We start from the raw sequence: 12725 nt of genomic DNA, 5'->3' as shown, positions 1-12725 counted from the left end.
TTTGGCGTTGTGATAATGACTCTGAAGTCGTTTTGGTGAGCCGTGTGAAAGGAGATCAAGTGGTGTAGTAACTTACAAAAGAGAAGTATTAAAATCAGAGACAATAAGCTGTGTGAAGAGAAGTAAAACAGTGAAAGTTGAAGTGTCAAGATGAGCGGGACGTTCACGTTATGAAGTTTGGTTACTAAGAGGCTTGGCCCCCACGTCGTCCTGACGCTTTGTACTTGTCTTTCTTTCTCTCTTTAAGCCTAGAATGTCTGAATGGCTGCCTATTTTGACTCGCATTGACTTGCTGCGTTGAATCTCCGAGTGTCTTTATTCTTTTATTCTTTTATTTCACTATTCTTCCACGGTATTCCGTCTATGAATAAATTGCAAACAGTACGCCACTCTGACGGCCGGATTCGTTCTAGTAAAGAACAGATCAACCTTGGGCCAAGAGGAATTTCTAGGCTTCCTAGGCTTATTTAGGAAGTTTTGGAAGTGGAACTATATAACATTTATACGGAGTCATATCTATACAGAGTCATATCGCTATAGCGCTAAATACTGCCTTGACCATGTGTACCCCTAGCTTGACCTATCCAAAACTAGAATATGCTAGCAGTTATACGAGTAGTTATAGTATAGCAGATACGGTGTACAGTAGAGCACATAAGCTGCAAATTAGACAGCCCTGGAGGGCTGATAGGGGTTAACCACTTAAGCATCAACCTGTGATATCATTGCCTCCGCTACGCGTTGCTTTTCCCCCTTCCACTCCTTTTCAGCTCCATTTCCTTTGATCTTTCAATTCATTCTAATGATGTCCCTGGATTCCTCAAATCATGTGGAGAAGAACCTACCTATTGTTACTCGTGATTCGCGTCTACTTTGCGCTCTCGCCCAGCTATCTCCATCCAGATGAGAATTTCCAAGGCCCAGAGGTTTTCGCAGGTATGTCCAGTTGCCCAGTTCACGCCCAATTCCTGCGTTTTAATGCGACGCACTTTTCTATTGCGCTTTCTATTACGCGTTGCGCTCCTCGAAATCCACGAACGCGATACGCAGCACCCGCGCTCCCCTATACGAGGGAAAAAACAACACTGACCAGATCGCCCCAAATTAGGTCGCATATTCTCATACCCGTCGAAACTACCATGGGAGTTCACAGTGGAACACCCTATTCGCAGCATCTTCCCATTATGGGCGACTTACGAGCTGCCGATGAACCTGTTGAAATGGTTCTATACCGAGATCGGGTCCGGCAGCCCACCACCACAACTGGTCTACTATGCGCTGCGCGGAGGAATGTTCCTATTGAGCTTTGTGCTGGAAGACTGGGCGATCTATGAGCTAGTGCCCTCTCCGCGGCATCGGCGCGCGACGGTGGTGCTGGTGGCCTCCTCGTATGTCACCTGGACATATCAGACGCACACCTTCTCCAACTCCCTCGAGACCCTGTTGGTTGCCTGGGGGTTGGTTTTGATTCGGCGCATTGTCGAGAATAAGGTAAGATAGCACAGACCTAATGCAGGCTCTTGCGCTGACTTTTATACAGAAGCGCGCCTCCTTCTTCGCCCATGTTGTGCTCGCCTTCATCGCCGTCGTGGGCGTCTTCAACCGCATCACCTTCCCGGCTTTCCTCATAGTCCCGGGCCTGCAATTGCTGCCTCACTTCCAGCGCAAGTACGTACTTCAAGTCCTCAGCTGAAGCCCCCTCAAACTGACACGTCCAGACCAACCTCCCTCCTCGCCTTCCTCGCCTCCGGCCTCCTCTTCGCGACAATAGCAGTCTTCACAGACACCATCTTCTACCGGCCAACAGCAACCCTCCTCTCAGCCCTCCGCTACCCAATAATAACACCGCTAAACAACCTCCTTTACAACACCGATACCGCAAACCTAGCAGTCCATGGACTACACCCACACCACCAACACTTCACAGCAAACCTGCTCCAACTCCTCGGTCCAGCCTACATAGCAATGATAGTCTCCCTCTTCAGCTACCCGCTCGTGCCATCCTGGATGCGCAACGTGCGCGCCCTCTCCGCCCTCTCAGCAACAATGCTCCTCTCCCTCTTCCCCCACCAAGAACCACGCTTCCTCCTCCCCTGCGTCCCCCTCCTCCTAAGCTGCGTGCGCATGCGCCGCTCCCGCCTCGTCCTCACGATCTGGGTCCTCTTCAACGCAGCAATGGGCTTCCTGATGGGCGTCTACCACCAAGGCGGCGTGGTCCCCACCCAGCTAGCAATGCGCGACATCGTCTCAGCCAGTACAGGCCCATACACACCCGACGCAACAGTCTTCTGGTGGAAAACCTACTCCCCACCATTGTGGCTCCTGGGCACGGACACGGACGCAGATGGAAACAACGCAACAGAGATCCTCACGCAGGATCTAATGGGAACACCAGGCCTGGAAATGATCCAACACCTCGACGCAGCAGTACCGAGCTGCTCCTCCTCCTCCCCTTCATCGATCTTCCTCGTCGCACCTACATCAGCCGAGTTCCTAGATGCATACGCCCTCTCCGCGTCTGCGTCTACACCTGCAGACCAATCCCCGGATATAAAACTCCACCCATTATGGTCCTACCGGCAACATCTCAACCTAGATGATCTCGACTTCGCGGAAGACGGAATCCTCCCTACTCTAAAGCGGGTTATTGGACGTCGGGGATTGGGCGTTTGGGCTGTGCGTCGATCTTGCAAATAGTCAAGCAGAGCAGTACATCTATACATTTCCCATCTCCCTGGTTTGGAATGGTATGTTGATTTGCACGTGGATTTGGATTGGGATATGGATTTCGCTATTTCGGTTGTCTATGTTATTTTCTACTTTCTATTCTTTTCCCTTTTTTATCTCATATCTCATATATTTTGCATGTGTCGGGTTGGCTGGATACAAGATACCTTTTGCATGGTCTTTTGGGTAGGCGTGATTGAATTGAATTGAATTGTTACATTCTCTATACTGTACTTCATAGGTGGTTGCATATCATAGTGTAGAGCTTATAAGTTACATTGGCTTTTGCACGTAGAAATGATCCCTATCAAGTAGCCCAATTTGGGTTCTGGTCAGCTGGAACGGAATCGAAGCTTTTGATGGTGGGCGACCTGGTGACTATACTTCCACTTCCACTTGTGACTTGATAGGGAATGGAGGTGGGGTGAGAGGTTGTACAACCCACCTATATGTAACTCAGTGTAGATCTTGTAGCTAGTAGATCATGTCTGCATTTATATCATAGGGGGTACTCCCGTTTTACTGGTTATGTATCTGAAGTGGTTGGTATTATGGATGTGGGGATATATACTTTCGATCCATGTACTTCCCGGGTACTTCCACACTGGTCATCTGTATCTTCTGTATTTGGGTTTATGCAGAATGTATATATAGCTACGCATGACCGTAGTAAAAATTATGATGTATCCTATGACCGATCTACAAGACATCGGGGTCAGATCGACACTCATCTACTATTGGCCCTACGCTATTGATCTACATTCTACACTAGTTTAGCAAATCTTAATCAGCGAACAAGTCCCATTGACCCATTAGTTAGATACATGACAGTCGTGACGGGAGTCGGAGTCGAAGTCGGAGGGAAACAGGGGAATGCAAGAAAGCCTAGTCCACGAGTGAGGAACAAGACGCCAGGCTGAGTACTGATTCTGATTCTGATCTGATTCTGGTTCATATTCATGGAAAAGGGGGAGAGACAGGGGAATCAAAGCAGCATGCTTGGAGGTATTCATCAAGAACATAACGGAGGAGGGAGGACGTATCGGGAGGAGGAAAAGCAAGCAGACATTTCTTTTAAAAGGCAAGAAATCAAATTTACTCCTCATCCTCGTCCGGTTGGTCGAAGAGGAAGTTGGCGGCCAACTCTTCGTTCTTGTCGCAGGCGAAATAGGCCTGGATGACGTGGTCCCGAGGGAAGCCCAGACGGCACAACTGGGGTAGGTTAGAAATGCATCAAATATCATGGAGAGGAGACATACGCGTTCAATGGCATCCCGCTCTTCCTCCGTAACCGAAATGGCCTGCGCACCAGGCGGCAAAGATCCCTCCTCCTCGTCAATATCCTCACCAAGAAGCTGAAGGAACTGATCGGAGTTCTGTCCGATGAGAGACGCAATTTGGGGATTCCCGGCGGCGACCTGTTGCAGGATAGGCTCAAGCATGTGGGGTTGCTGCTGGACGAGCTGACGGAGCTGTTGGAAGTGGGGATTGCTGCGGAGGAACTCCAGGCTTGCAGCGTCACCACCAGCCCCAGCCCCAGCACCAGCCCCAGCACCGCGAGCACCACGGCCACCACCTTCACCGGCCTGAGCGGCGGCTTCAAACAGGTTAAGAGGCTCTTCGCCGCCGGAAGGAGCAGGGGCATCAGCAGTAGGAGCCGGTGCTGCGGCTTCTTGCTGTTGTTGCTGCTGCTGTTCCTGGATGTTATCGGGGATACCCTGTGGCATGATTAGCGGGGAAATTGTATAACCTCGAACGGAAATCTCACAGTCAAAAGGTATTCAATGGCACGGTCAGGGTTGAAGAATGCAGCGCGCATGGCACGGTCGATATCGCTTCGTGCGAAACCCATAGCCTCCATCTGAGCAACTGCGCCCTCGGCGGCAGAACCCATGGCGAGAGCAGAGGGATCTCCAAAGGCAGGTCCACTGGTCTGTGTCGCACCGGCCGGAGTAGGGGTAGCGGGAACAGCTGGGGCAGCGGTAGAGGAAGCCTGAGGAGCGGGAGGAGCAGCGGGGGTCGACGCAGGAGCTCGGGCAGCGGGAGTCGAGGGGGGTTTAGGCTGGGAGGAAGCAGGGGCGGCCTTGGGCTATGATGATATTGTCAGTTTGAGCCAGTGAAGCAAAGAAAATGCCGATTTCATACCTTCGAAGGCAAGCAAACTAGGAAATCCTTTTCTTGGATGTTGTAGGATTCGACCGTCTTATCATCTTGAAGGATCTTTCCTACAGGGATAAGAATAGTTAGTCACTGCTGAATCGATTTGGAAAGCACGCACGTACCAGAGTAGATGACCTTCATACGCTCAGCCTCATATTCGCCTTTCTCCTGGGCGATCTTGGCCTTGACCTCGCGAACCTAGACGGATAAATCAGCCCCATACCGATAAGCCTGTTGGAAAGATGACATACAGTCTCAGAAGGTTCGACATCGATGACGAACTTCTCCTGCTTCAGGTCCTGTCGAGATTGTCAGCGGTGGTCAGGTGGGGAACCCAGGGCACGTACCTTGAAGGTGAGCTTCATTTTTGCCGCCGCAGAGGAAGAGGATAGAAAAGAGCGGGGGGTAAGATCACAGATCCAAGATGGGAGAGAGAGAAAATCGAGATTTGTGGATCTTCCAAGCGATGAAGTCGAAGAAAGAAATGAGTGAGGGGACCAGAGTGACGATGATGCAAAGTGCGGGTAGAACATCTGACCGCCTTCACAGTATACCTCCCACCTACGTACCTACCTTCAACCTTTTTATTCTACCTAGGCAATGATATTGTTTGTGTTTGTGTCCAGAGGCACCCGAGCTCAGGCCGTGCATTATACATGGAATACCCCTGCAGGGTGAGGTACATGGCGATTCGATCTCAACTGGGTTGCCTGTTGGCAGCATGGGCAGCCTGAACAACATTCAAGACAAGCGCGAATCAGAGCCAATTGATAGGTTGAAGATGTCAATTTATGTCCTGATCAAACTGGATCGATTTTCCAAAGCAGATAACCCTTTCTTCTAGGCTGACCGAGGTACATACCTATAGGAACCGCCATTGCTTTCGAAATACATACATTAGCACGGACATGCCAATGTACCCACACCTGCGCAGAAGTGGACAAGAATATTTATTACATTTGAGAAATGAATAAATTGAAGTGACAAATTATCACAGTGGGTTTCCCCGGACTCGGAATAGGTTGCAGATCCGCGAACCTGGATACGACTTCCTGCAAGACAGACTAGGATTTCCCGTCTGTCGATTATGGAGATATCTGAGCATCTCGATCTATAAACTCGCTTGAAAGCTCGAATAAAATGATGTTAGCCTAGCCGAGGATCAGAGGAGCGGAGGTTTTTACTCGCGAGAGCGGTGCGATATATCACATTTGGGACGCACTATTGAGATCGAGGATCCGCCCTCACCAGAACATCGGGATGATCCACAGTCTGATGGATCAGATGAATAGCGTCGCTTGCGAGATAGTCTGCACTATTGAATTTGAATATTCAGGGTCCAGGCCTCCCAAATACCCCGGAGTCTCAGCCTATATACTTCCATTGACTACAGGTCATTTTCCACTACCCAGGAACATCATGCAAAGACCGCAAATCTCTTCCGCACCCAATTGATTTGATTTTCGATCGAGTCTTATTTGCAGACTCTAACCACCATGCCGGGTTGATATATCAGATCCTAGCAGAAGTGATATGTTCAGACGGACTGCTTCCCCGATATACTTTAAAGCCACGCTGAGATGCGTCCCGTCCCGTGTGCGAACTTTGCGTGTGGATGTAAACATATATCAGACTGACATCCCCCCTTGAGGTGAAGTGCATACTCCTTACACTCATTGTGCTTTGGTGAACGTTTTGGCATTCTGCCAACGTTGACACTCCACATTCTTTACAGTCTATACATTCATTCCACCATGTCTACTTTTCTACCTTATACACTGGCGGGGGCCTCATTACTCTCAACATTCATTGTTACAGTCCCCAATGGTATTTCTTATGCAACTTCAAACGCCTCGTCCGACCTGGCCCCACTCATCCTGAGTGCAACCAGCTGCCTGGCTTTGGTAATGCTCAGTGTGCTCCACCACAAAGACATCCAGGGCCGTCTACAATGGACCTGCATCACCGGCGGATATCTACTTATTGCCTCCGCAATTTCTGCTGGAGCAATGACATCGAGTCCCCAAGCCTCCGTGTTCGTCACCCGTGCTGTATTCTGGGCCTTTGCAGTCTTCGCCCAAGGTCTATACTGTGGATTTATTGCTATGCCTCTGTTCCAAGAAAGACAGAACCCCGAGTGGCCCCGTTCATACCCCGAGGAACTCAAGTCTATCCCTCAGAGCCCTCAACTTCTTCCATCACCACCACGTGTATGTGATCTGTCAGAACTATTCGAGCCAAAGCGTTCCTCCCTGCGCAAATTTCCCCGTCGCTCCAATCGCTTCTCAGACGCAACACTCTGCCAAAGCACTAAAGAAGCCAAGCGTGCGTCAATCGACAGTTCATCAACAAGATCCACCCCAACCCACTCTCCAACAACAGACAAAGCACCATTTGAACCCAATCACTCCCTCCCTCTCCGAGGCAGCAACAGCATCCGCAGCATGCCCAGCCTCCGCCGCAACCCACCAACCCATCTCTCGTTAGACAGCCTAGTCCAACGCACCCCAACAGCCTCGACTCTCCACCTCGACTCACCAACCCTATCAACTTTCAGCACCCCGACTTTAACACCAGCCTCGACCTCGAGCCATTCTACCTGGGAATACAACCCATTCCAAGATACAAACATCCACCCTCTCTTCCGCTCCACCAGCCCATGCCCTTCGCCCACAACCGCCCCAGGCACAATGCTCAAAGCCTCCCCATCTGCCGGTCAGACCCTCACCAAGGGGACGATTACGCGCATGCGCTCGGCTCGGTCTTTACGCGAGCAGAGTATGCGTGCCCCTTCACCTATGCCGGATGTCGAATTGGACGAGTTGCCGCGGGTGAGGAAGGACCCGGCTCGAGGGAGCTTTACCACTACTCAATCCGAGAAATATGAACTGAACGAATCCCCTTACGAAAAGTGAATGGGTTAATCTGGGTGGATTGATTTGATTTACTTGACTTGACTCCAACTGAACGACTTGTATGTTTTTTTTGGTGCGTATTTTGTGCGTGGTTTGTGTTTTGGTCGTGTTTAGTTCTGTGTGTATATGAAGGAATAATGTACAAATGAACATAGTAATTTGGACAGGACATAACTTACATTGTTATCTCCAAATGAAATTCCGGTTTTGTATGAGGCCCACTATGGACAAAAGTGCCGAATCTCCCGAGTTTCCTAATGCAGACACATAGAGTGCGATCACAAAAGCGAAGAAACCCAAAGGTAAAAGAAAAGAATATACGGAGTAGTACTCCATACAGGTGAAATGGTAGATTGGCTATCCCCCTTTCAAGCAGGATTCCATCATACAACATCGAGTAGCCAATCGTAGTCGCCGTAAATCATCTCCCTGGATATCCGGTGGGTCGACTGGCGGTGGACACTATTTTTTTCGAGTACAGGAGGAGAGAGTAGAGAGTAGAAAGGTAAGTGATAGTATATTAAAACAGATTCGCACAATATAGTATAGTACTAAATAAGTTATATGACTATCGGCATAGGGAAGAATGTGTGGCTGGGATCGAAGTTACTGTACACGTAGGCCTCGAGACAGGTCCGTGTAACTTGATCAAGGTGTAGATTATAGAGGATAGAGGCAGCTCAATAGGAGAATGTTCTTATTCTAGTGCTGTGTATATTGTATAGTGTATAGTGCTCAATGGGTAATGGTATAGGCACATTATTACTACCCGTGGGACATAGCTGGTCGAAATGGGGCCAATGGACCTTGGCAGAAGAAATGAGACAATAAGATCATCTCTCATTCAAACAATTTAACAGTTCTATTCAGACTCTGCATCTGTATTGTCTGTTGAGTTGGTATAGACGTTGGCCGATCTCAGCTAATCAGACCTTTCCAAGGTTTCTCTCCTCATCTTCTTCAATCTCTCTCTACACCGTTCCATCTCTCCCATCTCTCTACTTTCTTCTCTTCTTCTCTTCTTTTCTTCATCTCTTCGCTTTTCTCTTCTCGTTACCTTTCATTCTAGTATTTCTGTTCTGCATTCTGCCATTCTACCATTCTGCTGTTCTACTGTTCTGCTGTTCTTCGCTACATCTTCCTGTAGACATTTCCATTCCCCATCGGTAAGTGATCGCGTTTTTCTTGAGGCTCCGACTTGCTGCAATCCCTTCCTGTCTCCACCGATTTGGCTCATCCTCGTATGTCTTTGCTGGCGCGCGCCTCAAAAACCCTGTCTCCCCAGTGCACCAGTGCAGTGCACTGATCTACGTTTTTGATGATCGCGTCCTTTTTTTCCTTTTTCCCCATCTTCATCTGTACTTGACGTTCTCTCTCCCCCACGCGATTCTATTTTCCCTTTTCTGTTCTTCTTTGCTTCATACTTCTCCCTTTTGCCTCTCTTTTCCCATGATTTCGTAATACCTGTGTCTTTGGGATCACCACACCCCCTTGCTGCTACTGGATTTCCCCGACTGACAACTTTCCAACAACAGCGATGGTGGGAAGAAAGAAAAGGGGAGCGGCTGCTCAGCTTGTTCGTACTCCCAGTATCTCGACGCGCTCGGGGCGCACTGCTCAAGGTAAGTTTGCAATTCCGTCGACTCCGTCCAATGCTGATCCTTGTAGATGTCATCCCTCCCACGCCCACCCGCGGAAGAGGTCGCGGGCGAGGACGTGGTCGCGGCCGTGGTCGGGCAAGTCTTCCTGGTCGTCTGCCTTCCAGCATTGAAACTCCGAGCAGCCCAGTGCGCTCGCACATTGTCAAGCTGAAAATACCTTCTTTGATCCAACGTGCTATCTCAGAAGATGCTTTTGATGATGATGATGATGATGAAAGCGCTCCAACCAGCGCTGTCTCCCGCAATCCGGAGACTCCTCGCATCCGACGTTCTCGTCGTGCCATGGCTGTCCCCGAGTCTTCGCGAACTACCCGTCAGTCCGCCAGACTCAAGCCTAATGCCGATGGCACTTATGAAGAAGTGTCGCCCACCAAATCTATGGAAACTGATGCCAGCCAGCCAGATGATGACACGGACTCAAATTACGATGAAGATTTCAAGTCAGAACCTGCCATTCGCAAAACTTCTCAATCTCCTCAGCCTCGCATTATTGCTTCTGCCCCAGCCTCGCCTGGAGCTACTCACAGCGCAGCTGATGAGATGACCGACGATCAATTCAATGATATTGAGCCTACCAAAGCCAAGGACGACCCAGCTGTCACTGAAAGTCCCAAAATGGCCGAATTTGAAGAAGCTCCATTCGGAACTGTGTCCCCTCGACTTTCTCGCAAGCGCAAGTCACTGGACATGCAAGATGAAACCCCGGAAGTTGGTTCCGAAGAACTCCCTAGCAAAAAGTTGCGAACTGATGAAACCGAAACTGAAGAGGCTGCCGAAAGCCCCATGCAAAATGGAAATGAAATGGAAACTCAGGCTGAAACAACACCTGAGGATGTTCCTGTTCCCTCTGATGAATTTGATCCCCCGGCTTTTGCTCCCACTGTTCGAGGCCGTGGAGGTCGAGGATCCCGCGGCGGTCGAGGTCGGGGACGTGGCCGTGGCCGTGGCCGCGGCAGCCGTGGAGGATTTGTCGGTCCAATTCGCTCTACAGTTCCCAAGCCTCGTGGCGGCCGAGGACGTGGTCGTGCTCGCCAGACCACCATTATCAAACGTGGCAAGAAGATCGAAGATGAGATCTGGGATGCCGAGAACTGGCGTGGTCGCACTCCATCACCTACACCTGACACACTACCAACCAAAAATCGCCAAGACGAAATGACGACTCTGTTTAAAAAGATTGGCCAGGCGCAACAGATTGCGCTGGGTTTCATGTCTGAACAGTCCATGCACAAACTTGCCCGCGAAAAGAATGCCCACAAGGATTGCCCTGAGTTTGCTCAAGTCCAGCAGGATCTGGCCGAGTACCAACGCAAGGCGATTGATCGGTTGACCGCTGATCACAAGTGGAGAATGGAATTAATCAAAGAAAAGCGCGACGTAGATCTTTACAACCACAGGGATCATGCCAATGTAAGTTATATTCATGTCTCGCACGGAATATCTCTCACTGGATACAGAATGTTCTCAAGGAGATTCAAGATGAGATGGTCACTCTTCTCATGGGCAAGTTCATGTCGGCGATCATTGGCCGCAGAGCAGCAGAGGATGATGAACATACGGAGGTGAGTTCCCACGTTCACCAGAAGCGAACCAGGCTAACAACCCAGACCGATACATCTGATTCGGAACACGCTGAAAAGCAATTCCTCTTCAGAATCGGCGACACAGCCATCCGCCAAGTAGAGCGTGGGTTCCTCGCCGAGGCAGTCCGGGAACCCGAAGGGGCTCTCGACTACACGCAAGCTGACGAAGGCTGGGATGACTTCGATCAAAAAGCACGCATGGGCAAAATCAACGAGGAAATTCAGCCACCGGAGCCAGCGGACATGGAAGGAGTCATCTACCCCGGCCTCGCTTTCGACAGTCTCCTCGAAGCAGCAAATGTTGTCAGCTCCTCAGAAACATCTGGCAGACAGCTCACCTACGACGGTGCCTCCGACTACCCCGTGGACCCCCACCCACGCTCTCTCTCCCTTCTAGCCGACGCAGCCCTCTTAGAGCCTCCCCCAACGCATCTCCCTCAGATGCAAACATCACTCCCTCCTCACCGCACCCCCTATCCTCCACCTCACCACCTCTCTCACACCCATGCCCACCACGGCCACGGGCACCCAGGTCCAGGACCAGCACATGGACCAACAGACCCCCGCTCATTCATCCTCCCCCGCCCAACTCCAACCCAGCAACCACGCCGTCTCCTCCCAGCCCGTGGCCAGCTGGGCTTGGGTCTCCCAGACCCCTTCGCAATGACCGGCCCGCCACAGCTGCCTCCACCCCCAGGCTCGAACTTCGCGCGCCTCCCCTTGCCAAGTGGTTACCTCCCACCCCCATCAGGACACCCTGCCCCGCCACCCTCCCTGTACTTCCCTCCTCCCCAACCGGGTTCGCACCCCCCTCCCCCTCCCCCTCGTCGCTACTAATCCTCAGACACGAGACTGAGATCTAGAATCTGATGAACTGACGAGGGGATGGGGGATGGGGGATGATACGTTCCCTGTAATATCATTTTCGTTCAGAGCGTTGCGTGCCTTGCCTATTCGTTGTTGCCCGGTCAATTGCGTTTTCTTTTCGTTTTTCGTTTCGTTTCTTGCCCTCTTTTCTTCTTTCCCCCGGGTTCTGTTCTGTTCTGCTCTGTTTGGGGCTTCGGCCCCGTTGATACCATGCTCTGTACTTGTACCGATAGCCGAGATGAATTTTTGTTTCTATTCAATTTGCATACTCGCACTCGTAGAGAAAGGGTCCTCAGATACATTATCTCAATTGTTCGCTGGCCAGTCTTGTTGTCGATGCAAAATAAGAGTCACTTGCCTGTCACTCTTATGTAGAGATGACGAACAGACAAGGCACTCGACTGCGAATGTGCGAGCAATTCCGGCGGCGAAGCAAAAATGGATGATGTTGTCCTCATAGCTCAAAACCACCTTGACTTCCACAGCCTGGAACTAGCTGTCGGGGTTCTCCACCATGTCTTCACTTGAGCGCTCTCATTCGACTGTAGATGAATGAGTTGTCAGTGTTGATAACCTCAGATATAAGCGAGAAAGTAATTGGATGAGTAGTGTAAAGCGAGTATAGCAAGGAGAACGCTTTCACATACAAATACACAGGCAGGGCAAGTGCCTGGATTATATCCTAGTTTATCATCGCGAGTGATGAATGTACCTATACCTATATACCTATCTAGTAACAGCGAATAAAGTCAGCACAAGATCAATATAAGCAAAATCCCCAAGTAAAGGTAAAAGAAAAGAGCTCTTACAAC

The 12725-nt window shown here is 50.3% G+C and overlaps 4 protein-coding genes across 4 annotated transcripts; 3 read left to right on the top strand and 1 right to left on the bottom strand.

Annotated features, from left to right (window-relative positions):
- Positions 1-827: 827 nt before the first annotated feature.
- On the top strand, positions 828-2697 carry smp3 (glycosylphosphatidylinositol-alpha 1,2 mannosyltransferase smp3; the record flags this gene model as incomplete). The annotated part of the gene is made up of 4 exons (XM_022635488.1): positions 828-936; positions 1109-1491; positions 1541-1668; positions 1719-2697. 4 exons carry the CDS (start codon positions 828-830, stop codon positions 2695-2697), a joined length of 1599 nt encoding a protein of 532 aa, XP_022484655.1.
- A 1125-nt stretch (positions 2698-3822) lies between these two features.
- Positions 3823-5252, bottom strand: PENARI_c023G03636 (putative UV excision repair protein (RadW); the record flags this gene model as incomplete). The annotated part of the gene is made up of 7 exons (XM_022635518.1): positions 3823-3939; positions 3987-4445; positions 4496-4816; positions 4873-4952; positions 5010-5085; positions 5139-5186; positions 5235-5252. The coding sequence occupies 7 exons, from the start codon at positions 5250-5252 to the stop codon at positions 3823-3825; spliced, it is 1119 nt and encodes a 372-aa protein (XP_022484611.1).
- A 1389-nt stretch (positions 5253-6641) lies between these two features.
- PENARI_c023G08602 (uncharacterized protein) lies at positions 6642-7802 on the top strand (the record flags this gene model as incomplete). The annotated part of the gene is made up of 1 exon (XM_022635584.1): positions 6642-7802. The coding sequence occupies one exon, from the start codon at positions 6642-6644 to the stop codon at positions 7800-7802; it is 1161 nt and encodes a 386-aa protein (XP_022484520.1).
- A 1537-nt stretch (positions 7803-9339) lies between these two features.
- Positions 9340-11883, top strand: PENARI_c023G03036 (uncharacterized protein; the record flags this gene model as incomplete). The annotated part of the gene is made up of 4 exons (XM_022635514.1): positions 9340-9424; positions 9471-10873; positions 10921-11025; positions 11071-11883. 4 exons carry the CDS (start codon positions 9340-9342, stop codon positions 11881-11883), a joined length of 2406 nt encoding a protein of 801 aa, XP_022484651.1.
- Between the last annotated feature and the right edge of the window lie 842 nt (positions 11884-12725).

Source organism: Penicillium arizonense (genome assembly GCF_001773325.1).
Source record: "Penicillium arizonense strain CBS 141311 chromosome Unknown PENARI_contig023, whole genome shotgun sequence".
Taxonomy (NCBI): domain Eukaryota; kingdom Fungi; phylum Ascomycota; class Eurotiomycetes; order Eurotiales; family Aspergillaceae; genus Penicillium; species Penicillium arizonense.
The sequence above is the reverse complement of the archived record's forward strand: the minus strand, read 5'-3'. Positions and strand labels throughout refer to the sequence as shown.